Source organism: Mus pahari, chromosome 15 (genome assembly GCF_900095145.1).
Source record: "Mus pahari chromosome 15, PAHARI_EIJ_v1.1, whole genome shotgun sequence".
NCBI lineage: Eukaryota > Metazoa > Chordata > Mammalia > Rodentia > Muridae > Mus > Mus pahari.
In genome coordinates this window covers 38164475-38190751 of record NC_034604.1, presented here as the reverse complement: position 1 = coordinate 38190751, position 26277 = coordinate 38164475, and the positions used below count along the sequence as shown (strand labels likewise).

Genomic DNA, 26277 nt, shown 5'->3' with positions numbered 1-26277 from the left:
ACATGTGGAGGTGTTCGAAGACTAAGGATAGATGATCTTGTTTAAATTCAGGATTCCATAAGCAAAGAAGGATCTTTCATACATTGCATCTTGAGAGCCAAAGTAATTCTCCGGGGAAGATTCGTAAGCACTTAACTTTGATACACTCTACCCACAGAGATCCTGACCACATCAGACACAAGCTGCTCTACACAAAGCCACACAGGGGGTTAACACAGTCATTGGTCAACTCTCAGACCCTCTACAGTTTCATGGAAGTCATGCTTCCAGTTGGTTCTAAGAGGGTTTTCTTTTCTTTCGTTACGGTTGGTATTGCAACCATTGGTTGGTATAGCCACTGTTGTGTCAGTGTTTGTAATGACCTCAGGATGGAAATATTCTTGTTTTCCAAAGGGATGGAGACACAGAGACTGTTTAAGGCAACATCACCAAACTCTGAGAGCTAGTGAGTAGTCAACTGGGTTTTAAAGCAATCTGGTTCTGGCACGCATACTTTAAGCAACACTATAATCAGTTTTCCCCAAGGCGAGGCTCTCTGTGCATTTAAACTTGAAGATTAATGGACTCGCTCACTTTCTCCCTCATCTATCATCACCAATTTCCAAGAAAAAAAAAATAATGAGGAGGAGGAAGTAAAATGAAGGACAACAGGATGAAGCATGTTCTAACAACTGGTTTTCAAACCAGAATGGAAAATGCTTCCCTCGGTAAGGCCTACTCAGTCTCTACTCACAGCCTTTACAAATGAAGTGACAGGAATTCTTGCCTAAGGGCAGCTGTCTGTCAAGAAAGGCCAGAAGCAAAGCAGCACTTGCTCTGCTTGCCAGCGACAGTTTCCAGAAGTCCTGGTGGCACAGAGTTGCTTTTTGTTTCAATTACAAATAAATAAAATAAAATAAAAAATAAAAAAAATGGCCTCTGTCAGCTGCCCTTCTCCTCAGTTATGAAGATGCATAGAGTGTATTTAAAGCAGCCATGGGAAGATCATACCTACTATAGAAGGCTGGAAGAGCTGGTGTTCTCATGAAGGTCACCTTCATGCTAAGTCTCAACATTGCTCACATTTCTGAGATTCAGAAATGTGTTCCAAAATGTCAGAAGCTATAAAGTTAAAGAAATAAGACATTGGAAGGAAGTGGGGGGGAAAAATCCCTTCAGACAGACCATAAATAAGTGATGACTTTGTCCTTGGAGATCAGGGGCCATGCACAAAGGAGTTTCTGTGCTCTCTGAGCTAAGGTGGGTCTGGGAAATTCAAGTAGGCAAAGGAGTGATAAGGAATAAGTAATACTTGGAGTTTCGTTTCTAATTGCAAATCCTGCTTCCTGAATATGTGGAATAAATAAGGATCTTCACAGGGTTAGTTTTGCTTTGTAGAAGATTTCCAACCCAGAACAAGGATAAAGCCACCACTCCTGAATAGGCAAGGGAGGTGAGCAACCTGGGACTCCACATGTCTTGAGCAGCACATACTACTTCTTTAACAATGGCCCTAGTAATCCAGGACCCCCACCTGCCTCTGTCTGCATGTACTCCTGCTTCAAACAATAAACTGGGTTGTTCCTTGGTGGTCATATAACAATACTCGCTTTCATTTTAGCATATTTTAACACATAGTAAGGAGTGAGGGAGGCAGGCACATTGGCCATCTACCCCAAATTGGTTTGGGATTCATGTACATTGTAGTATCCTCTGAGCGAGCTTGTAGGTAACGTCTTCTATTTAATGTCTTATGCTTTCCGAAATTGGGCATGCATGTTATTAAAATCAGATGCATTATGGGAAAGGACATTCACACTAAACAAGGGTTTTACATCACTTAAGTCTATCAAACAAAACAGAAAGACCCTACTCCTAGCAACTAACTCTTTCTCCTGGGCCCCATGAGACTCAAACAATGACTGGGGTTCTTGGACATTCTAACTAGGGCAGGCTACTGCTCCTTTGCAGTGTATCCTCTACTGTCTTGAAATAAAAATGCTTTGCCATCTGGGTGCACTTTTTCAATTATCTTAATAAGTTGCCCAGAACCTGGAAACATTTACTGTTAACGGTGCCCATCAGAAGCACTCTCCCATTTACACCATGAAAGCTGTACGCCATATAGGATTTCTTGATGTAGTGCAAATAAATAACAAACAGACATTGTAAAGCATTGAGGAGAGAGCTGGGGAGATGTCTCTGTGGTTAAGAGCAATTGCTGCTCTTTCAGAGGACCCAGGTTCCACCAGCAACACCCACAAGAGGTTCACAGCAACCTGCAAATCCAGGTCCAGGCAACAATATGCCTTCTTATGACCTGGCAGTGTCCATACATGGCACACAGACATACATGCAGGCAAAACACTAATACACATAAAATTAAAAAGTTTTAAACATGTTAAAAAGAGATTCTGCATGTTTCATTATGTTGGCAAAAGCTTGTATCGAACAGGAGCTCTTAAACTCGAGGCATCTACAACCCCCTCCTTGATTAGCGCCACTTTCCTCTATCATTTTATATCAGGGTCCCATAATACCATTTTTGCATTATTTTTGCATAATTACATTATCATTTTTCTTTTAGCTCACTTATCTTCTTAACTGAATAAAAATTGAATATAAGATTTGATAGCTCTTCTGTAAATGCAGAAGTAATTTGCCTTCATAAAGAGCAAAGCATGAAAGGATACACAGACAAGATCATCTCAGTTACTTGGCAGATACTATTCCCTGTCCAATGCTCGCTGTTTAGACAAGCAATATCTTTCCATGAAAGATACTATGGAAAACTAGTACTGAAACAAACACAAACACTTTTCTGGAAGAGATGTAGTACTGGAAGAAAATGACTTTCTCGTTACGTCAATTCAATGTTATTCAAGAGTCTATTATTGGATTAGTCCATTGTTATAAAGTTTTCCTATCTCATCTCTCTTATGCACAGAGGAAGTCTGTACACTGAAATATGTGTGCATATACACATATATGTCAAATGAATCAAACTAGGATAATCAGTGTGTTGTATACCTGTCATAGAGATGATTGCAAGCAAATCATTTACTTACCATGTTCATCAAGTAAAATATTGTCAGGTTTCATATCCCTGGGGGAGGAAATAAGGAAAAGATAAAGTTGTTCATAATAAGACAAACAGCCAAATGAATATGGTAAAAGCAAAAATGCTCAATCGATCTTATTTTGGGTTGAAACATTGTGCTAGCATTGCCTCCCATTATCATAGAATCTATGAGACACTTAACATTAACTGTGGAGGTTAGGAAACTATGGATTCAGCCATAGTCACACATTAATAAATAGAATTGGGCTCTGAACCTGGGCTACTCTCATTCACAAAGACTCTTAATTGCTATAGCATGAAAGTATTGGTCCACAGGGTTTTATGGAACGTTTACATCAACATAAAGTAGTATGAGTAATATTAGTCATTGTCTTCCTGTGAAATCCCAGCTACACATGGTTCAATGCCTTTCATTGCTTAATTATTGCACTAGGGGTAGTAAAAGGGACCAATCATTTATGCGTTAGCGTTTAACATGATGACTAGTTAATATGCATTGCATTGAGCATTGGATATTTACTAAGATGGTCAATTTCTGACATCCTCAAAGCTAAAAATGTAACTGCATGAGAAGGTAATGGTAATTTGCTTCATAGTAATACTCATTTCATTTTGTACATTTATTTCTATTTCCAGATTTATTTCAATTTCAATTCATTTCCACCTGTATATTTACAAAACCTCTTATTGTGTACTATCTATTTATCTATCTATCATCTATCTATCTGTATGTGTGTGTGTTTAAATTTTCTGTTTTTAGAAAGAAAATATAAACAGAAAAAGACAGAGAGAGTAAGTAAAAACCATTCTCTTCCAATAAAAGATGTTTTGATATAACAAATATGAAGACTGATGGCCAGCAGTGTGTTCACTGGTCTCATGAGATGACTGCACTGGACAGTCCAGCCCAGTCAGTGACTAGCACTGTAATTTATAAAAACCCACAATTCTCTATGCTCAGGCTTTCACTACCCTTCCCTAATGTGCCATTAAAAGGCTCCAGCCTAGATTCACAAAAGCCATTAGGAAAGAAATTCAGAAACAGGTTTGGGAACACATTATCAGCTTGGTCAAGTGGCTTTTATGTTGTCAGAATAAAAAGTGACCTTAGCTTCTGACAAACCAAGGCTGGACATTTTTTTTCTTGTCAAAATTAATCAACTTAAGAAAACTTATTTGTAAACAGAAGTCAGGACAGGCTCTATCCAGCATTCAGGTGGCATGGCTTAACTTGTGAATCCTGAAATTTTCCTTATATGCCTTAGGCTGTTAAATTCATTCTAGATCATAGCGGGATCACCTTTCTCTGTGGCAGGAGTTTCTATATTACAGGATACAATTTACTAGAAAGATAGTGTAGCTGGACTTCAAATTGCAGGTTTCTGTGACTAAGCACTCTGGTAATATTGAAGCCCTGCCTCCAAACCCTTTGTTTGAAGGATTATCAAGTCCACACTCATACATGTCGTAGACGCCATTGCATTATCTGGTCCTCTGTTCCAGCCATGTGTACACATGTAGGATGCTCTAATACATTTCCTGCCAACTCTCGCCTGCTCATTCCTGCATCTGTTGCTCTTTAGCCTGAATCAGACCCTCTCACCACCGCCTGGAGACACAGCAGATTCACCCTGAGAATCAGAGATTTCACGTTCTGCAAAAACACCCTCAGTGACTTTCCAACGACAGACCAAATATTTGTTTGTGGTTTTGACTCCCCAGTAATATGTGCCACATTTACGTGCAACCCTTCATCACGCATAGGCTCAAGACCTCCTTGAAGCCTGAGATGGTTTCTGTGGTGGTTACTATGAAAGACTCGGAAATTCTAGCACCCAGGAAAGTGGTTCCAACGGTACAGGCCAGGTGCTGCTGCAGACTACCAAAACTATGTAGTGGGAAGACGGAGGAAAACCACGCATCAGGCACTTTCTTCTGTTTTCAGATTGTATCCAGTTGACATCAGTGTTTTCCAGGAAAGCAAGAGGCCAAGGAAGGATGAAGTTGGAAGTTGGGTATGGCAAGACCAATATCAATGTCTCTTTGCCTGTAGTTATAAGGGTTTGTGGCAGAAATGAATCTCCACAGATTTCACATTTTGTGAATTTACTATTAAATCCTTGAGTATCTTAGTTGATTCTCTTCGGACTTTCTCATCTTTTTTTTTTTTTGTCCACTAACTTCCCAGAACCTATCTTGAAACTTAGAAAATAATAGAGAAAAACTAGAGAGATTTGGTTGAACATTTTTACCTTAATTTTACGTTTATTTCCTCTCTAGGTATTTCCTCTGAGTCAGCCCCTGTGCTCAGATAACAGGGAGAAAACAAAATCTTGTTCCCTCAGGGAGGATGAAGAAAAGATCCAAAGGAACTGGACCAGAAAGGTATGGAATGGTATGGGGACAGGTTTATCACAACATCAAAGAAAGACTATGCAGAAATCTAATAAAATGTGGACTTTTAAGCATTAAAATGGATTACATAAGCTTGGAATCTAACTACACGGTTTTTCAAACTATAATGAGGTAACTTCTAAGTCAGAACAGGGAAAATTGCAGTATGATAAAATGGTTTATTCGTTTATGAGAAGAAACTTGGAGAGTTATATTAAAATTCTGGATAGAACATGTTGAGCCTTCCAGTTCTGAATTTCAACTCTATTTCCTTTCTTCAGCAACACTTTGGTACCCTAAAGCAAATCAGAATAAGAAACCACCTTTCCTAAGATAATTGTTTCACTATGGCTGTCTGTAAGGTGGTTTAACTTAGTAGCCAACAGACCTGGATATGTTTGAGGTTCCCTTCAGGACCCCGGAGTACTGAAGACTCCCTGCCACAGTTCAGACCTAAGCCTTCAGAGTCTGTGTCTGTCCACAATCATTGGGATCCTTGCAGAAATTCTGAACAACATCCATATTTGAAAGGCTCATCAAAAACAAACAAACAAAATCCAACAGCCACCAATGGGTGCTGTAGAGATGTGAAGGAACCTTGCACACGATTGAGAGAGAACTTGTGTTGAGTCTGGTCACTGCAGAGATCAACAGTGAGGTTCTTTAAAAGACTTGAGACTAAAATGGCACTGATGGGTTCTCAGGAACCCAGCTCAGCTCACAATAGGAAGAAAATAATATTGAGCGTTCACGTCCAACTAAGTGTCGGTGGGGCAGGCAACTTACCTACTCTGAGGTCTCCACATTTCGATCATTCCTCAAACCCCTCACACCCCTGCCTCTTGCTACCTCTCAGTAGGTGACCATAGCTTATCGCTTCACAAACACAAGAGAACCTTCTGGACCTACTTGCCTTTTGATTTACCATCTTCTTCCCTTTGGCTTTGGCATAGCAGCTCTTCTGTGGGACTTGGAGTCCTAACTTCTTACCTTTTTTGCTTTCCCCTGGGAAATGTCCTTGCATTGCTTACAAACTCCTCTGTCTATTCTATAGAAATATGTTACCGCACAAGCCATTCCCCCCACCCCAACCCATTTTTTTTTTGATGACACTTCTGGACTGAATGATGACGGTGGAACTGGGAAGAGCAGCTGTTACTCATGTCTCAGATCACTAACCAGCCTTGCATCTCCTTGGGTCCTTGAAATTACTATTGTCAGGTACATCGATTCCCCTCACTGTGCCAATGCAGTCATCACAGAGTTGCCACGTTACATTCCTTGGGGGAGTAACCACTCCTTCCCGCCCAACACACTTTGCTTTTATGGCTTAGAAAAGCTCAGAGTTTATTGGGTTTCTTCGACCACAGAGTTCCATGTCAGTCTCCTTTGCTAGTGCCTTCTTGGTCAGATCTCTAAACACTGGGCTCTATGCAGAACTACATCCCACTAAATGACTGCATTTAGTCTTATGATTTTAAATATTATTTACATGCCAAATGATAATGCACATGAAGCACATTTCTAGTTCTTACCCTGGAATTACAGATAAGTACATAAAATTGCTTGGTGGATGATATCATCAGTTTAGGATCCATGAAAACTACAAAAATTCTTTGAACAGAACTGTCACTATTTCTCCATAATCCTCACCCACACATCACCAAAGTGATTCCAGAATTCCTTACTCCCTTAGAAGGCCTCATAGTTCTCCCATTTCCAGTGAAAATCTTGAAGCAACTCTTAAGCTTTCTTTTGGAACTACTAGCATCAACTGCTTAGCAACTCCTGATGAGTCTACCTTTAGAACAGAATTGCCAGAAATAGCATGGGACTCTCCCATGAACATAAAGTATGAAAACACCACATGATAAAGCAACTTCATTTCTTAGGTATCTATCCCAAAGCTTTGAATGAGAATTTGCTCAGAGATTTGTGTGCCCATGCCCACAGCAGGGTTATTACTCACAAGAGCTAAAAGGCCAAAGCAACCCAGGTATCTATTGATATATAAATAAAAAACAAAATATAGCTTATCCTTTCAATGGAGTACTGTTCTTTTAAAGACAATGGAATCCTTATAAATGTTATTATAATTAATGAACACTAATTATAATGTTCATTATATGAACACATTAATGTCTAGAAGACACTGTGTTGAGTGAAAAGAGCCAGACACAAAAGGGCCATTATTGCATGGTCCCAATTATATGGAATATGTATATCAGTCCAGTGCATATAAATGGAGGACATGAGAGAGGTTCCTGTAGCCTGAGTAAACAGAGAATGGTGATTTATCACTTAAGGGTACAGAGCTCTAGTTCAAGTTAATGGGAAAGTTCTGAAGATGTTAGGTGACTATGGTTTCAACATGTTCAAGTATTCACTGTATTTTGTCACCTAAGACGGTGAAGCTTCATGTCTTATACATTTTGTACATCAGTAGATAAATCAGTTAACAGAATTAACAATCTGCTGCTGGAAAAGCACTTCTCTATCAGGCACTGCAGTGGTATTTTTTTTTTCTTCCTTTCTGTTTTCTCCTGAAAATCCATTATCTTCTTAGCATCTGGCAATGAGTATTGTACTCCATGTGCCTTCCCTGCCTGAGCTCCCTGTCTTCCACGACACAAGGAGTAAGAATGACACCACTTATTGCTACTTTGTATACACAGAGGTGCAGTCAAACTCCACAGGCCTCCTTTTCCACCCTTTCTAGACAGCCTGTTATGCCCACAGTCCTGATCCCTGCCCACTCCCATGGCTGGAGAGAATGGTGCATTCCCCCATCTCTATGAACATGTCATATTGTTAGTAAAACTCCATTACCACCAATCATTCCATTGTTGAGTTAGTCGTTACTTCTCTCTCATCTACTAGGATGCAAGTTCTCTGAGAAAAGACATTTCATGTCTTGTTTAATGCTGAAACAAACTGGGGCTCACAAAAGTGCCCAGAACACAATAAAGTGTTTCAGTAGATGTTCTTCATGAAAATTTTGCATGAATCCTGGTACTAAACTCTGTAATACAAAACAGCAATCCAGAAGCTCCCAATAGGTCTTTCATGCCAGTTACACTGCATTCGCTGTCTGTCAATTGCAAAGTTGACCCCTTTTAGTAAGTGTATGAGCATGCATCAGAGAGAGATAGGCTGAACTCTGTGCAGTGAGAGGGTGTGAGGACTTTAGACAGGGGCTTTCAATTTGGCAAGTGGTAAAGCACAAGTCTAGGGACATATTTATTTCATGGAATCTTTTGCATCTTGGTTTGACAAAACAAGCAAGCAAACAAGCAAAAGCAGGGTCTTGGCGAGCCAGCTGTTTCTGCCTTCAAGGACTAGAAACAACAGGGAGGAAACACAATGCTCCCTGTGGCAGGATCCAAGTGGAACTGATATATCTGCCCTTCTCACTTGAGTGACTTTACAAGACATTAGCAGAGTTTAATAGGCTAATTACATCCCATTCACTGCACCTACCCTGGAGTCAAGTTGCTCACCCTGCAATCCCACACAGGGTGTGTGAAAATGGTGAACAAGAAACTCGCCGGATCGAAACCCAAATCAGTATCTCCAGCATCCCACAATTTCTGACGAGGCAACAGGTTTTGTTTGGTTTGGATTAGTTTTTGTTTATGTCGTATAGCACATCCTCCAGCTGGGGTTACCTCGAAAGGTCTCGAGATAAAATAATAATAGTGATGATTGTAATAATAATAATAATAATAATAATAATAATAATAATAATAATAATTTTAATATTTTAATTGATATGTCACGTGTGTACAGTTTGTAAGATTTAGAGAGTTACACAAAGGCTAGCGGTCTCCAAATGAGACCTACATTAAAAGCATAAGACAGGAGGATGAGAGAATTTATAATCATACCGTACGTTGAAATAGGAAGCAGAGAATAGAGTTTCCTGGACTAGACCACGTCCCAGACCAGACACTCTGCTCTAAGACTTCCTTTAGTAAGCTTTACTTACAATCCCATCTCTCTTCCTTTCTTCTTGCATACTCAGTCCTATAACATAAGCTCTCTAAGATACCTGCCCCTTCATTATCTGCACACATAGTCGCACTCTGTAACAACAGTGCCGTGGTAAGGACTAAGGTAGAGCCCTGGTCAGTAATAAAGTCTACACTGCCTGACGAGTGCCTGCGCTTAATCTTTGTCTCACCAACTGTCTGCTGCATCTGCTCACCTCCAGTATCTCTTATTGTTTGCTCCAGGGACGATGAGTTACAAAAAAAATCAGCAGAGGATTGAATGAGGGAATTGTGGGCTCTCAGTACCCCAGCAAATATTCCCCATGTTCCGTAAGTGTGTTGAACATATTTAATCTTCCTTTTAGGTACAAATGGCTATTTGAGGCTCACAACACTTTGCAATTTTCATCCCAGCATTTCAACCATCACAACCGTGATATGCTAAGAAAGCAGTCTCTATTCATTGCCAGGACCCATGCAAGGGTTAGTCTGCATGCCTTAAGTAAGTTGAGCTTCTTTTCCCATCATGTCACCCATCCTCCAAAACCCTCTCTTTCTCACATGGCTTCTCCCATAGTCTGAATGTGCGATCCAACAGACTATTCTGCTCAACCGTTCCTAGCAAATTAACTTACACACCCCTATAGCAAACAAAGCCTACATCATTAGCCACCTGTCCTATCTGCTTCTCCAGCTCCCCACAGCCTAAACTGTCTTCATCCAAGAAAGATATGTTTCTTCAGTAGAGTGGGAAGAGGGCAGGAGGGAGCAGATGCTGAAGGACCCTCTGTGGAAAACAGATTAAACTTCAGTGGGGATTGTTTGGGAGATCAGTGGAAGCATTAAGTCAAGGAGTCAAGGAAAAGAGAAGAACCCTCTTCAATCTCACATTTCCGGGTCAGCGAGAACCACGATGAGAGCTTGCCCTGTGACACAGCTGTCACAGAGCCGTGAGAGGGCCTCTCTAGCAGCTACATTTAAGTGCAGAGCAGGGCAGAGAGGCCAGCCTGACCTCCAAAGTCTTTGCACCCTGATATTTTGTGATTCACCCAGTTTTGCACTAAAGGATGCTCCACCCCCCACAGTTAGTTCTTATTGCTAATTCATCCCTTAAATAAATCAGCAAAGCAAAGATGATCACTGATCAATAATCTATGAATATTCTCACAATCACCCAGTCTGTAAATGTCAGAAGAAGGGCTTAAATCATACTCCCCACCCCCCATGACTACCTTAGCTATTTTAAGACGGATGGTAGCTAAGCTCCTTCACAATCAACTGAATTGGTTGTTTCTGCCTGTGCTAATGAGGAAGGCTTCAGTGGACAAAGAGAATGAGAGTCATGGTAAATTAGCAGTTCCTGACATGAACACAGAAGGGATGTCTGGGGACAGTCACCAAAACTTTCTGGAGCTGTCCTACCTTCCAAGCAATGACACCGCTTTCAGCTGCTGTCCTCACTGTCTCTGCCAGGGCAGCTGTGTAACAAACAAGTGATAAACACATATCTTGCCTGATTCTGAACAGTTCTGTGCTAGAGGTGCCACCCCATTTAGACAGGTGAAAAGTAGCTAGGTCAGAGAAGGACATTGCTTATCCAAGATTACCAGACAAGACTGGACAGAGCTGGGAACCACGCACACAAACTGAAGCGAATCTGATTTACATTTTGGATCTTCATTCCTTACTTCCCCCCTAAGGTAAGAAAGGGGTGGGGTGCCACTCAAGTTGGCCTACAGTAAGTATAATTTTATCCTATTTTCCTACTGTACACTTGTAAGTCATACACATACTACTCTTTATGACGCATTGCTAAAGACCAGATGTGTGAATGCAGTTTAAGACACGTTGACCTTAAAAAGGTAGAGCCTGATGAAAAGCTAGCTATGTTTAGCTTCAGTTTCCCATGTCGCCGTGTGATTTCTCCCACTCTGGGCATTCCTGCCTTTGTGATGCCATCTGCCACGAGATACCTGCCCTAGCCACGGGAGCCTAACAGTGCTATGATGTTTGGACTTTCATTCCCTATGAATAAAAGATAAATAAATCCCATTTCTTTATAAGTACCCAGTTACAAATATTTTTGTTATAGCAATGAAAGATAAACCAATGTGTGTGTGTGTGTGTGTGTGTGTGTGTGTATCCTGATGACACAGGTTCCCAGCAGTGGGGAGCACAGACACCCACCTTGACATGTATGTCAGCACACAGTGATACCAATGATGAGACTTTAAAGAATTACAGTCTCTGAAAATAATACTTGCCTAGGAAAGATTCTCCTGTAGGGTTTAGCATAGGTCCACTATTTGTTGCTCACTTGTTACCATTACCACCTTCAATTCAGATCCACTCTGGTGGAAATCCATAAATGTCAGCCAACAGAGCATCAGGAACCTGGCCAACTCACATAGCCACAGTGGACTCTCAACTCCATAGGGTTAAGATAAAGGAATGCTCAGACCAGGGGAAGGGAATGTGCCTAGAAGTAAGAGGGAATCAAAGGGAGCAAAGCCTATTAATAATAGAGAAACCAGTATAAAACAACCAGGTGTTGGAGACGAGTATTCAGTTAGAAAGAAAAAGTAATTTGCTGTACTGCAAACTCCAGAACAGAAGGCACCCTCTCCAGCAGAAGGAAGAATAAACTTGCCGTTTGAAAATGAAGCAAATTAACTCTCCAGATTCCAAGAGAATTAAGAAGAAGGCAAAGCTACAAAAAAAAAAAAAAAAAAAAAAAAAAAATCTGTCTTTCCAGAGCAGACTGACTCTACCAGCCTGGGGATGGCAGGATTTGTATGTCAAGCACATGCCTTGTTTGGGAAACAAGTCACAGAATACAGCCAGCTGGTCCATGCCCTAAGCTGTTTTGTTTTACTGTCCTATAAAGCATACAAGGTTATAATGAAATGTCTGTATCAATTATGTATCATTTGCCTGAAAATCATGCTAAGTGTCTTACTCATATTATTTCAATTACTTCCTCCCCTGCTCCACCAAATACCTGACGGTAAACAGCATTATCATTTTGGCCTTTAAAGACAGTGATATTGGACTCAGGGGAGACTGGGAAATGCTCTAGGTCCCACTGATATTGAAGGGTAGAGTAGAGCCAGGGTTAGAACACTGGCTATGGAAACCCAGACTCCCATCTTGAGTGGATGCAATGTTAGAACTACAGACAGGTAAATGATGTGCTCACAGGAAGGAGAGAATCGGACATCAGAACAACACTGGGGTGGTGGGTAGACCTGCTCTTAGGAGAGTGAGCATCAGAGGCTGAGGGCAGCTGCCTGGGCAGATGCTGCAACAAGGAGGGGTGCACCGATGTGAATTGCTTCAACTGCAAAACTGCAGTTCAGGATGGCTGGTCAGACCCTGCATTAATGGATGCCTTGGGTTGTTCGCTTGTTTGCTTGTTTGTTCGTTGCATGTTTTTGTTGCAACTGACAGTCCGCTTGCCTCTCTGGCTTGTGCAGGGAGTGGGAGGATGCACACAGCAGCTTCCGCGGCTGCCAGCTGGGCTGCGCTCTGTGCAATGAGCTGGGGTTTGTGCTCTGCTTTTGATCACTGACCTGGAAGGCTGCTCTCTGACCAGAGCAGAGCAGGGAAAACAGCCCTGCAACCATGCCATCATGCCTGAGCACGGCAGAAAGGCACCAGGCAAGCCACACTTGACCGACGGTGGCCTGGCAGCTGTCTGTACCTGGACCACCCTTCTCCCCCACTTCCTAGATAAGAACTCTCAGTCAGTGCACTATTTTCTGGCAAGACCCAATTCTAAGGAATACAATGCTTACTCAGAACTCACCAAAGCACCAGGAAGCAGAACTCACCCCATCCCTTTCTCACACTTTCTGAGATTCCCAGTCCCCTTCCATCCGCAGCGTTTTCTTTTGGAACAAAAGCAAGCAAACATAATGGGTTTTACAGTGCAGATGTGTCCTGCTGATCTGAGCAGGTAAGAGAATCAGTGAGAAACAGTCAGGAAGGAGTGATGGGTCTGAGCTTTTGTGCTGACCCCACACTGTCTAGAGAAACACAACTCCCACGTCCGGCTTGCCATTCCGTCCCGGTAGCAATTTGATTTGCTGCTTTCTGATCTCAGGATCCTGGCTCCAGCACTAGACATCATTTATAGCTCCAGGATAGAAAGAAGCTGAATCCTGCAGCACTAACTGCCTTTCTCCTCTTCTATTAGGGACACCTAATGAGTGGAGATGCTGGGAGCATCATCACTGTGTCTCATGCAGACCAAGCATCAAACACTCACCTGGCTCCTTACTACCAAACTACAACTGTCTTACCAAGGAAGAAGGGGTGCTTCTATAGAGCCAGGCAGTTTGGACTGCCACTGACAACGAATGGCCTGAGGGTTAGTTAACACAACAGCAGTCTGGTTATAGATGATTCTACAAAATTAATAACTCTCCCCTTGTCTGTTTTATCATCTGCCATACAGGGATGATTACAGAGCTATTCACCTCAGAAGGTTTCTGTGATGATGAAATATATTAGTTTTCGTAAGTCTTTACAAAAGATCCTGGTATACAGTAGTCACTGAATGAGCTGTGGAGAGTTCTAGAAAGATTAAGTTGTATAAAATGACAGTCTAATAGATTTTAAGTGAATAGGTATATAAGTATCCTATGTAAGTATATGAATTTGCAAATATTTAATGACTACAATCACAAGTCTATGAAGCACATAGAATGGAGACACTAGTTGCTGGGGAGGCACAGGTCTAGAACTCTGATCGATCTCTTCTGGGATAGGAGTTGGCCCTAGATTGATACATCTAGGAGTGTCAGGCAAGCATGTGGTAGCATTTTTATAACTAGTGTGAGACAGACAAAGAAAAATCCAGCCTAAGTGTTCTTGACTGATGGCAGTAGGTGATATTAGGCAGAGTTCCTTGAGAATGACATCAAAAAACTGGGTTGGAGAGATGGCTCAGCCGTTAAAGGCTAGACTCACAACCAAAAATATGAGAATGGCATCAAATCCTTGTTGCAAACACTCTGTTAATGTTTTCCTTTAAGTTATTAAAGTTGTCCATGACACACTGCTTGGCGGACAGCAGCCAGACCTGTCCCTTGCGCCCAGGTTCCTTGAGTGAGGAGCTATCAACCACGATGCCCCTTGTATGACAATCAGCGGGCTTATGATCATGGCAGCTCAGCTGCTTTGGACACTCCCTGGAGCTTCTGAGCAAATTCCACTCCAGCTGTAAGGACCACGGCAACTGTGAACATCCCCACTGCCCATCACACACATGCACACACACATAAACTCCTAGAAATGAACTGAATCTGTGCTTTATTCAGAGAGCTGCAATCTGGGAGTCAGAATGAAATCTGCTTTCCCCCTGATCATTCTCTCATTAGCATTTTCATACAGAACCAGAACAAAGGCGGCAAATCAATTCAAAAATCCCTCCTGCCCAGGTGGGGCTTGTCTCTGAAAATGCCTCCACTCTGAGTTCCAGGGGGAGGGTTGACATACACCAAGCCCCTGACTTTTGCACCCATACGGAGCCATCTGGATGGCATCTAGTTTTAAGTTTAACTCACAGAAAAACAGATCGTTGGCTGTATCAAATGCGATGATTCTGTTTCTCTTCACACTAAAGCACAAATGTGTTGATTACAGAGTGACCCACCGCAGCCGCCAAACGGCAGCAGACACACTGACTTCCACTCTTTTCTCCAGTCACAACTGCCTCAGACAGCTGGCCGTCGCTCTGAGAGATGTCACTGGGTGACCCTCAGTGACCTCTAGATGAACCTGCCTCCAGTCATTCCCTATGGTCCTTCCAATCTTGCTGTTTCCACCCAGACCATGTAGGGAGCCCTTTCCAAACTAACTCAGCACAAAGCTTCCAATTGATGAATGAACTGTGGATGATGCTGCAGAACTAGGATCTGTGCTCATCTGCTCCTCCCCTGTTCTGACTACATAAGCATCCTATGTCAGCCTTCCTGAGTCAGATAGGAAGGGTTGCCAACACATCGATGGTCTCCACGTACTGTGACAGAATGCCCCAATAAAACCTCTCTAGAGTGATCATTTTTATTCTTTTATTTTGACTTTTTTTTATGATCTTTATATGGATAAAGTGGGCTGAACCGGTTACACTAAGAATGAATGAAATCTTCTGGCTGCCAGTACCCTATATAACAGCAACTGCTATAAGGCAGCTTGAGAATGACTTATGGGACCATAAGCCCTGGAAATTGCTAGGGCAGAGAGCTTTCAGAACATTCAGCATCTAAGAGACAGCTGAGGAATTTTAGAGAGCTGCCAGAAGCAGAGACTTTGGGGAATATGAAGGCCACTGACAATGGAGCCTGTCTGGCTGAAAGGCTATGAGGAGCTGGATAAAAGAACTGCAGATCCAGTCCCTAGAAGAGTCCCAGATGTACCAAAGGCTAAGAGCTTAGGTCCCAACACTGACAACTTGAAAGCTGTAATGGTATTGGCTGTTACGGGGCCACTGTAAGTCAGCGCACAGAGCAATAAGCCTGTACTTGGGTACCTACAGCCACTTGCTGGCTTTGAAAGCAGGGAGCCCTAAGCCTTTATTCCTAAAGGCACAGAGCCATAAGCTTCTGGCTTTAAAAGCACAATAGACTTTTGAGTTGTGTATCTAGAGCTGTAAGTGTCTGACATTAAAAACTGTAGCTAAAGGCCTGAATGTTTCAAGATTTGAGTCTCCAGGATGAAGAGTCACTCTGTAAGCCTCAGGTTCTGAAAAGTGCTGGGCTTTCAGTTCTAGCAGAAGCTGCCTACTGCTTGTTCATCATTTCCACCTGATGGGAGTAAAAGTACACTCATGCACTTGGGACAGGATGCTGAAGCACTATATGCGGACTAAGCCCAAGTCCTATACAGGCTTTACAATAGTACATAGCGTTTGAATATATGCATACATGTGTTTTATTTAAAAAAATGTAACTATGTGTAACAACGTAGCAGGCTTTACCTCATCAACATATATTTTGCTTATATACTCAAGCAATCTAAAACTAAATACACAGGTATATTGATACATGGAGTCGCATACTGGCAACAGTCTCAGTAACAGATGGTTAAATCTAGAGCCAAGGGTCTCCAGTTTCACTTGAGGTAGAAGTTAGGAATATGAGCCTGGTTGTCAGAAGACCCAGGTTCAAATCTCAAATTTACAATGTCCTAGTTCTGGGACTGTGGGTAAATGTAATCACTTTCCTAATAATAGGCATTCTTTTTTATTTTCTTCATTTACATTTCAAATGCTATCCCAAAAGTCCCCTATCCCCTCCCCCCGCCCTGCTCCCCTACCCACTCACTCCCCCTTCTTGGCCCTGGCGTCCCTCTGTACTGGGGCATCTAGAGTTTGCTAGACCAAGGGCCTTTCTTCCCAATGATGGCTGACTAGACCATCTTCTGCTACATATGCAGCTAGAGACACGAGCTCTGGGGNTACTGGTTAGTTCATATTGTTGTTCCTCCTATAGGGTTACAGACCCCTTCAGCTCCTTGGGTACTTTCTCTAGCTCCTCCATTGGGGGCCCTGTGTTCCATCCTAGAGATGACTGTGAGTATCCACTTCTGTATTTGCCAGACATTGGCAAAGCCTTACAGGAGACAGCTACATCAGGGTTCTTTCAGCAAAATCTTGCTGGCATATGTAATAGTGTCTGCATTTGGTGGCTGATTATGGGAAGGACCCCCGGGGGGGCAGTCTCTGGGTGTTCCATCCTTTCGTCTTAGCTCCATCTTTTAATAGTTACTGTGGTTTCCTGTTGGCTGTTTAAACAGACACAACCCCATGTCCTTGGAGGGCACCTGCTCTATGCGGATTCTAGGCATAAGCTAAAAAATGTCTTGCCTCACAATTTCAGTTGCTGGATCAGGGATGGACTGATGATCCAATTTAAGAGTAGGAGGGAGGGTGAATGAAGGCTACGAAAGAAGCCCAGCCCGCTTGGTGTCCTGGGGGAAGCTTTTAGAAGGAATGTGGTTCCTTGAATTCAAAAGAGTTAGCATAGCATGTAAGAGCATCTTTAGCATGATACTGAGGGATACTCCGGATGGAAAGTCCACAGAAATAGCAGACAAGAGACTGAAATAAGCTGGCTGGTCAAGGCTGCTGGTGCTTTGTTACAGAAGTAACCTACAGATAGGTTTACATCTGGATTTTCTAGTTTTATAGGATAATTCATTTGTTTTATTACTTGAAGCAATGTGAGATTAGGGTTTCTGTTATTTGATCCCTAGGCTCATGTAAGTAATAGAAATCTTAGTGTCTATTTTCCCTCTATAATGAAAGGCTATGTTCTCTACTTCATAAAGCTGATGACTTAATTCAATGACGCAAGTAAATTGCTTAGTGCAGAACCTGACGCGAAGTAACTATCCATTTAAATTTCATGAAAAAAAAATCAACAAATAATTAGCCCAGCATAGGAAAGGCTAGGTCATGAGACTCCAAAGATAAACTGAAAACACAGACATGAACAAGTGTTTTCAATGTTCATTCAACCATTGTGACGTCACAATGGCGATAGGTTACACCTGGCAACTCAGACAAAGCTCTTTTATTTATTTAAGTGTAAACCAGTCAGTAAAGGCACACATCTTTAATGCTAGCACTCAGAAGGCAGAGGCAGGCAGATCTTTGAGTCTGAGGCCACCCTGATCTACAGAGCTAGTTACAGAACATTCAGGGCTACACAGGAAAATCCTGTTTTGAAAAACCAAAATAAATGAATCAATACATTAGACTTTAAGTCTATATTATCCCCTAGAACTCTTATATAGTATCCATGACAGAGTTTGGTGGTCCACAGCTATGCTCATTTTTTTTTTTTACAAGCTGCCTATGACTTCTGTCACACCATGTGACAGAGGTGATGTGTTGTGGAAGCACTAAGGTCCTTAAAGTATAATGCATTTGCTAGTTGGACTCTGTAGAAAGTCTGTCTGTCTTGTGTCTTCAGGGGAGAAGCTGAGTGGGTCAGTCCATGGATTCTTTTTCCTTATGTGAGAGCAGCCTGTGCAGGCCTTTCTCATCAATCCCATCCTTACTTAGTAACTACACACTGCAAAAAGGAAGAACAAGTCCACTTGCATGCCCTTTCCTGCTTGCTCTGCCTTTTCCTGAAGCACAAATAGGATGTCTGGCTATGTCAGCACACTTGCTTGAATGGGAACATGGTCTAGCCTCTGCTCACACTTGTTGCCCGACTCCTAACTCCACATCCCCTCTGCTCTGCACCAACACCCATCCGACCTGTTTGTCTATCCCTGCCACCTACACTGCCACCCTGTTCAGGTCACCTGTGATCACAATGTTGAAGCTGTCTGTACCTTCCAGAAGGGCGCCTGCTCAAATCTTTATTTGTTATAAAGCACTAAACAGGACTCTTTAAGTGTTTTAGGTCCTTGTGGCTTGTGTTATCTCATTAGCTGTCTTATGTAAGAAGACCAAAGAAGAAGCTTCCTCCACTCCCAAAACTCTACTTCGAGACACATGCCTGACACGTTCATAAGTAAGCAATATTATTGAACGTTAAACGACTAAACCTAAAACAGCGAAGCTTGTGCTTCATATGGCAAAGTATCCTAGACTAAGTAAAGCTTTATTTAATGCAGCTTACAGGTTACATACTATTGAAACTCTTAATAGTGCAGCTCAGCCCAGTTAAATGCTAACTTGTAAACAAGCTTTTCCTTGCCCTTTCCACTGTAGCTCTACCCAGGTAGGAGGTACATGTTAAAGGGCCTTTGCCACTGAGTGACACACACCGAGAGGGCCGGTTCTCCTGTTCTCACAGTGTGTAAGCCATGCTCATCCATTATTTGATAGCACAGGAGCAGGTGCTGAGCTGAGCATAGCAACATAATACCCTTATTACTGTGCGGCGTTTTGTTCCTAGGGCTCAAGTAGCCCCTGTGCTATGGCAGTTAGGAAAAGGAGGCATTTGCAAGGTCTCCTGATCTATTTAAGATAAGATTTAATAGAGTAAAAGGAGGGGCCTTTTCTTAAGCACTCCACAAAAGATGTTAGCCTGAAACCCAAATCTAATACTTCAATGCAATAAACCACAGATGTTGACAATATACTGACAGCAAGAAAGGCAGACCTCAAGCAGAACACACATCCTGGGAGTAATAACTAATAATCTCATCTACGATTACTTTTAGGCATATAATTTTCTCACACTGAACATACGCTATAGTAAATGAGGGAGGAGAGGGAAAAATAAGCCCATAACCTCCTTTACAGATAGATACATGAAAGCCAAAAGAGACAACCTCAACCAGAGAAACCAGATGCCAATGCTGTAGATAATGGACATATTTCACCAAACTTAAAAAGTAATAGCAGTTCCTGGACAGTAGAGCTGGCACTGGTGACAAAGGGTTAGATGAGCGGGTCTGAGGAAATGAGTGCAAGAAAGCTGCCCCTGCCCTTGTTGGCTGCTGCATTGGATTAGCTAGCCAGGGCAGTGTTGGAGAGCTTGCTCTGCTGCTGGTGCAGGTAAGCTGGTGGGCTGATCAACTCAACTACCTCTCAGGCCCAGATCCAAGGCTTTGAGTTGACCCACCCCAACATCTACCCTATCTATGATCTACTAGCGTGCATGAAACAGCCAATCCCCTGGATCCAAAGCAGCAAGATCTCCATGACCTAGGGCAACAACAGGATATCTGAAAGGCTATCCCCGTAAGGATACCCATGAGGCATAGTGTAGCAGAAGCCAGAGACCCTGAAACAGAGCAATGCCTCATTGCAATGAATATTTGCAAGTGAAGATGTATGAACAAAAGGGTGTACTGTGTAGTACACAGTGATACACTACAGCTTCCATGGCAAGATTAATTTTTATTAATCTATCTTATTCTGTTTTCTTTTGTGGAGGTTGCAGGGGTGGAGGGCAAATCTGAAGGAAAAGGGAAACGAGTGGGCCTGGGGTGCATCATGTGAAATTCACACAAAAATTGGTAAAAATTAAGGGGGAAAAGTGAGTGTGGTGGTTTGAATAGGGCTGTTCCCCATACACTCATGTGTTTGGATGCTTGGACCACAGGAAATGGTACTATTAGGAGGTGTGGCCTTGTTGGAGTAGGTGTGGCTTTGTTAGAGAAAGTGTGTCACTGTGTTGGTGGGCTTTGAGATCTCCTAGGCTTAGGCTCTGCCCACTGAGGAAGAGTCCCCTGGCTGCCTTCAAAAGAGTCTCCTTCTGCTGCCTGCAAATCAAGATGTAGAACTCTCAGCTCCTCTAGTACCATGTCTGCCATGCTCCCTTTCATGATGATCATGGACTGAACCTCTGAAACTGTAAACCAAACCCAATGAAATGTTGTCTTTCCTAAGAGTTGCCTTGGTTATGGCGCCCCTTCACAGCAATAAAAACATAATTAAGACAGTGCACTATTTAATGAGTGGGGATAGAAAGGAAAGAACACAGGCTGAACAAGTCAGAAGGAGCCAACCACTAAGCCACACTCCTCCCTGGGCAGTGTCTAGTGCCTGTCTCTAGGTTCCTGCCTTGGCTTCCTGTCCTAACTTTTATGGCCTGAATGTTTCTAGATGAGATAAGCCTCATCCCCCATTATTTCTTTGGTCACAGAGATTATCACAACCATGGAAATCAAACCAGGACAGGGGGAATGCAAAGTAACATACAATACATATCAACCAAAATTGTCCTGCAATCGGCTAAGTAGCACTATACAGCTCTTGGGACTCTGAGTATGTGTATTAGAGTTATTCTCATAGAGATGAAACTAAGGAAGTCTATATTCATACCAGGACTATCTGGTAATTTAGGTTTTTTTGTTTGTTGTTTGTGTCAATGCTAGGGGTTAACGACAGCCTCCCATGCATAGAATAAGATGTCTCCCACTCTTTGCTCGGTCAGGACCTTTAGTTAGATAATCTTGCATTTGACCTTAGTCTCCATATGCTAGCTGTACATGGCCAAGTGACTTAACATTGCCACAGTACTGTTGATTGTCAAATGGGGCACTGTGTATGGCATGCTTAGTACCATAGGGTAAGGTCTTGTTATGTGTATAATAAATAAATAACGCTTTTTAAGTCAATTAAGCAATGAAATATGTACTTTGAGGTATAAATTAGTTGGATAAAAGGGCTGGTGAGATAAAAGAAGTAAGTGCATTCAGGAATGATAAAACCATCACACCAGCTGACTCATTCCTAAAGGCTTCAAAGCTGAGCTGCCACTGGGTTAACACATTCATTCATCAAACTCATCAGCCACTTGAATGATTAGTACCAAAAATATCTCATTTTTGCCTACAAATTATCACCTTAAGAACATAAACAATGACTGCTAAGATACTACTACAGTGTGTGTTAATTAGATGCAAAGGTGACCTCGAGCCTACATCTCTGCTGCAATACACTAAAGAAGACCTTCACTGGAAACAAGTATGGCTTTGGTTCACAATTAGATTGCAAACAAGAGCTTGTCTGGTTAAGTGTGCTAAGAGCAGCTCGGCACATTTCAGTGATACCTGCTCTTCAGGGAGTTCATTCCAGTCACATGGCCTTCGTGGAGGGGAAGGTATGAAGGTATGTGTGGTAGAGAGCAGAGAGATGACATGCTCTCACTTAGAGATCATCCTACCTAGGCAAAGAGGAAGCCATCTTAGAGTCTTAGGTACAAGGGAATCACTTCCAATCCCCAACCAACCCCTTCTCTTTTTCCTCCACAGAGAAGTTCAGAGCCGTGCTTAAGGTTATAGAGAAAACTGCTATAGATATGAAACACAGTGCATTTCTTCAGGAGAAAAGAGCCAAAGAGGCATTATGGGGACACCCCCTTCCCATCACGGATTTCCACCTCTTGTTTATGTCCTTGAATAACTCACAGTCTCTTGCTGTAAACAAGTTCTATCATTTGCATCTTATAAAGTTTGTATTGGATTGCAATACAAACCATTGGGGTTATGTTATAGAATACTATATATTGATATTTGAATGCTATCCTGCTAGTCAGCTCACTCTAGAGCACTCAACCCGTGGGTGACAACATCCTTGGTAGTTGAATGACCCTTTCACAGAAGTCAACTGAGACCATTGGAAAACACAGATTCTTAACAATAGCAAAATTACAATTATGAAGCAGCAACATAAATAATTTTATGGTTGGGGGTCATCACAACATGAGGAACTATATTAAAGGGTCACAGAATTGGGAAGGCTGAGAACCACTGGCCTAGGGCTTTGGTGCTCTGCTCTTGTTAAATTTGACAAGGTAAGCCATCCCGAATCCTGCAGCTTCAAGAGGAATGAATTCTCCTAATTTCCTGTCTGAACTTGTCTGACCTAATCTTAAATGAGAATCTAATTCTGGCCAAGGAGACAGCAGCTTTGGTGAAACTTCAGTTGTGCTATACCCACATTTCAAGCCAAAGTGGGAGCTAATAGATGTGGGTTAAATCAATGGTTCATTTCCTACACAGGATATCAAACAAAGGTGTCATCACAGCATCTCTTCTTCCGAAGCCAAAAAATAGGAATTTGTGGAGTAAATTAAGATTTGCATCAGACAAAACCGTCCATTGTAAATTTACCTTTGCACATGCTCTCCTCATTAATATGTTTACACTAAATTATCCAGTGAGCATCTACCTTAATTACTGTGCTGAATGTTGGTGATTAGACATGGGTAAAACATTCTCGACTCATAAGGGGGTTGCATTTAGGAATGAGTGAAAGCACCATTAGAAGGATAACCATAACCATTGGGAAGATGTAACTGAGTGTGTGCGATGGTGGCCGTTTGTGTGTGCCTAGCTAATGAGAGATTCACAACAGCGTATAGTCTTTATAATGCATGCCCCCCAAATTTAAAAGCTTTTTGTGCTGATGTGGCCTCTGAACCATTTTTTTTTCACAATCAACGATTATCAATAATGTCTGGTAACCACAAACTTTAAATGAATGTTTGCATGAATATAGAGGCTAGAATCATTATGCCCAAGGTGTGTTTTTGTTTTGTTTTGCTTTGCTTTGCTTTGCTTTGCTTTGCTTTGCTTTGTTTTGATTGCCATGGTCAATGTATGGCTTCGGGGAACAATGATAGGTACTTCTTGAAACTTGCTACACTAGGCTAAAAGGTTGATAAGTAAAGATTAATTCTTTATTTTTTAGTGCAGCAATATAGAGGAAGAATGCCTTTATTAAACTTGTCTATTATTGTTCTTGCTGTCTTTCTAATGGAGGTATGTATTTTAAGGTTTTCTTTTCCATGTATCAAAAAACCAATAAATTTGTGGGGAAACTAACCTGTACATGGTAAAATACATAAAATACACATATCTTTGCTTCATAATAAATAAGCCTGTAGCATGATACAGAATAGTGCAAAAGTTGGGAACATTGTATAAATAAAACAACTCACTATACATCAGGAATGCTTTGTCCTCATAGGCTTACAATACATAAGTTATCCAACCAAGTTTATACATTATCTTTTCTATTTGAAAGGACTTCAAAAGTGAATACCAGGAAAAAAAATTGAAAAGAAAACTTTTAAAATGTGTTATATTATTTTATATTCAAGTTGTAGGTCTTTCTCTTTGTAAAAAAAGATCTGCATATTTCATATTTACTGAAACAATATAAGGACAATATTGAAAGGTGTCTATGTAACAGCATCATGCATGCACTGTACTAGTAATATATCTATAAACTATACATAATCTCATCAACACAAGGCAAAGAGATGTGCAGGAAGAGTCTTGAGTTTTCACATTACCTTGTCTATTTAAGTAAGCTTAAAGCTGAGACAGACAATTGGGAAACTCTGCTCTTTTATAAACAAAAAGTAACTCAAGTGCTTTCTTTTTCCTCTGCTGGGTGGTGGTGTTTTGATTTTAAATTGGGAATTTCAGATGCTGTGCCCTTGCTGTATCCAACCTTGTTGGGTAAGGAGTTATATTTTTGCCCATAAGTTCTTTGGGATGCCAACATGCACAGTGAAGTCCAACGACGTGTTAGGATTGATCCTATCCTTTTTTAAAGCTTAATAAAAAACAGGCCAACTCCTCTTTTATACTACTGTATCAACCTTTTTAAAAAATAGTATTTTTAACGCATTTTCTCTCATCTGTGCCATAAGGACTGACTCTCCTTCCATTTGCAATGACAGTGTGAAGTGTCTGGTTTATTTTACAAGAGGAAGAGTTGCTATACATGTTAAAAAAATTTTTTTTAAAGTCGTATAGTTAACCACCAAACACTGATGAATGTGTGACCTTTGCCAGAGCTGCCAGTCCAGGACATAAAGGGTCAAGGACCTAAGCCAATAACTCTTAGTCAGTTTATGTTCAGTTGGTACAACACATCTCCCATGTAAACTCTAGCCCATTGGAAATGCTGTACCCTTATTCACACTGTACTAATTTATTCTTGGAGACCCCCAAAGACAACCCGTCCCATGTGACTTTAGAAATTTGCTTTGTGTGCTGTGAGTGGTTAATGTAGTCTTGTCATTGTTTATAACTTGTCTGTGATTATTTATATTTTTACCATTTTCAATTAACTTACTTTAAGAGACCCTTTTCTTTTTCTGAAAGAGTTCAAAGCACATGAAAGAAATATATTAGACATGTTGGCCAAAGATTGTCATTTGTGATCTATGGTTTATTTAAGAAAAAAAGAAAAGGAAAGAAAGTGGGAAATGATAGAGTATATCTTCAATCTTAAGGATTAATTCCTATCTGCATCTTGCTTCAAAATGAATCTGACTGCTTTTATTGGTCCCTCTGCCCCTCTCATGGTAAGAAAGTAGAAAAGTAGACAAGGGTAGTAAATGAAAACACAATATCCCACGCTCTTCTTGATAATGGATACTCCTTTATTATTCCCTGTTCAATATTGCCACTATCAATGGGAGATTAAATTTTGCAACTCTTTCTATTGTGCTCCGGTTATTTACATGAATTGCCTGATAGGACTTTGTCTCATTCCTATAGGGATGTGGAAATCTGAGTTATAACTTCATTATGGGGAGCTTATTTTTTACTAGATGGAAAATACAATTAAACAGCTACAGTAACCTAAGATGACTTACTGTTAACTGTCTTAAATGGTTCATCTCCGTAGCCTAAATTCATAATTGAGTCATCTTCTACTTCTGACAGGAGAATGAGGACCAATTCCTTTTTGGACTACAATAATTAGTTTCCATCTGATTATTCATTGGAGAGACTGTGGCATTCCAATCAAGCTCTGCTCTCCTTGTGGGAATTATAATGAATTTGGGCTTTCTTATTTTTAATAGAAACAAACAATCACTTCGTCCATAATTTAAAGTCTTCCCTTCCTGGTTTAATGTAAATAAGGGAGTATTAAAATAGGCTATGCCTATTTTATTTGAAAATAAAGCCAGTTTGTTTTCAGTCTGAGAGTATGGGAAAATGTTTGAATCTCTTGACTAATAAAAACTTGTTTAATTATAGAAATCTAAATTAAAGTCATTGTGCAACTCTGTGTCATGATCAACTGTATGGAAGTAAGCTCCCAAAACTTATGAAAATGAGATCAATATTTTGCTTATTAAAAAGTTTAAAATTCAAGTAATGGATAGAAAACTTCTACCAATAAAAAAAGCCAGAGCCCCCTTTATATTTGACATGGGGTCTATGACAGAAACAGGACATGCAGTGTTTTAGAAAAATAAGGTGTGTATTGCTGGCAGGAATGTCAGTGTTAGAAAAAAATTAAACCAGAGCCCATTCTGTATTTCCTCCAGGAACAAATTCTCTCTCTCTCTCTCTCTCTCTCTCTCTCTCTCTCTCTCTCTCTCT

The 26277-nt window shown here is 41.2% G+C and overlaps 1 protein-coding gene across 1 annotated transcript in view; it reads right to left on the bottom strand.

Annotated features, from left to right (window-relative positions):
* Stk32a (serine/threonine kinase 32A) overlaps positions 1–26277 on the bottom strand; it is a 119516-nt gene that overhangs the window by 25829 nt on the left and 67410 nt on the right. The window contains exon 6 of the mRNA XM_021214821.1: positions 3048–3085. Within this exon, the coding sequence (XP_021070480.1) occupies positions 3048–3085 (38 nt within the window). The remainder of the gene's footprint in view (positions 1–3047; positions 3086–26277) is intronic.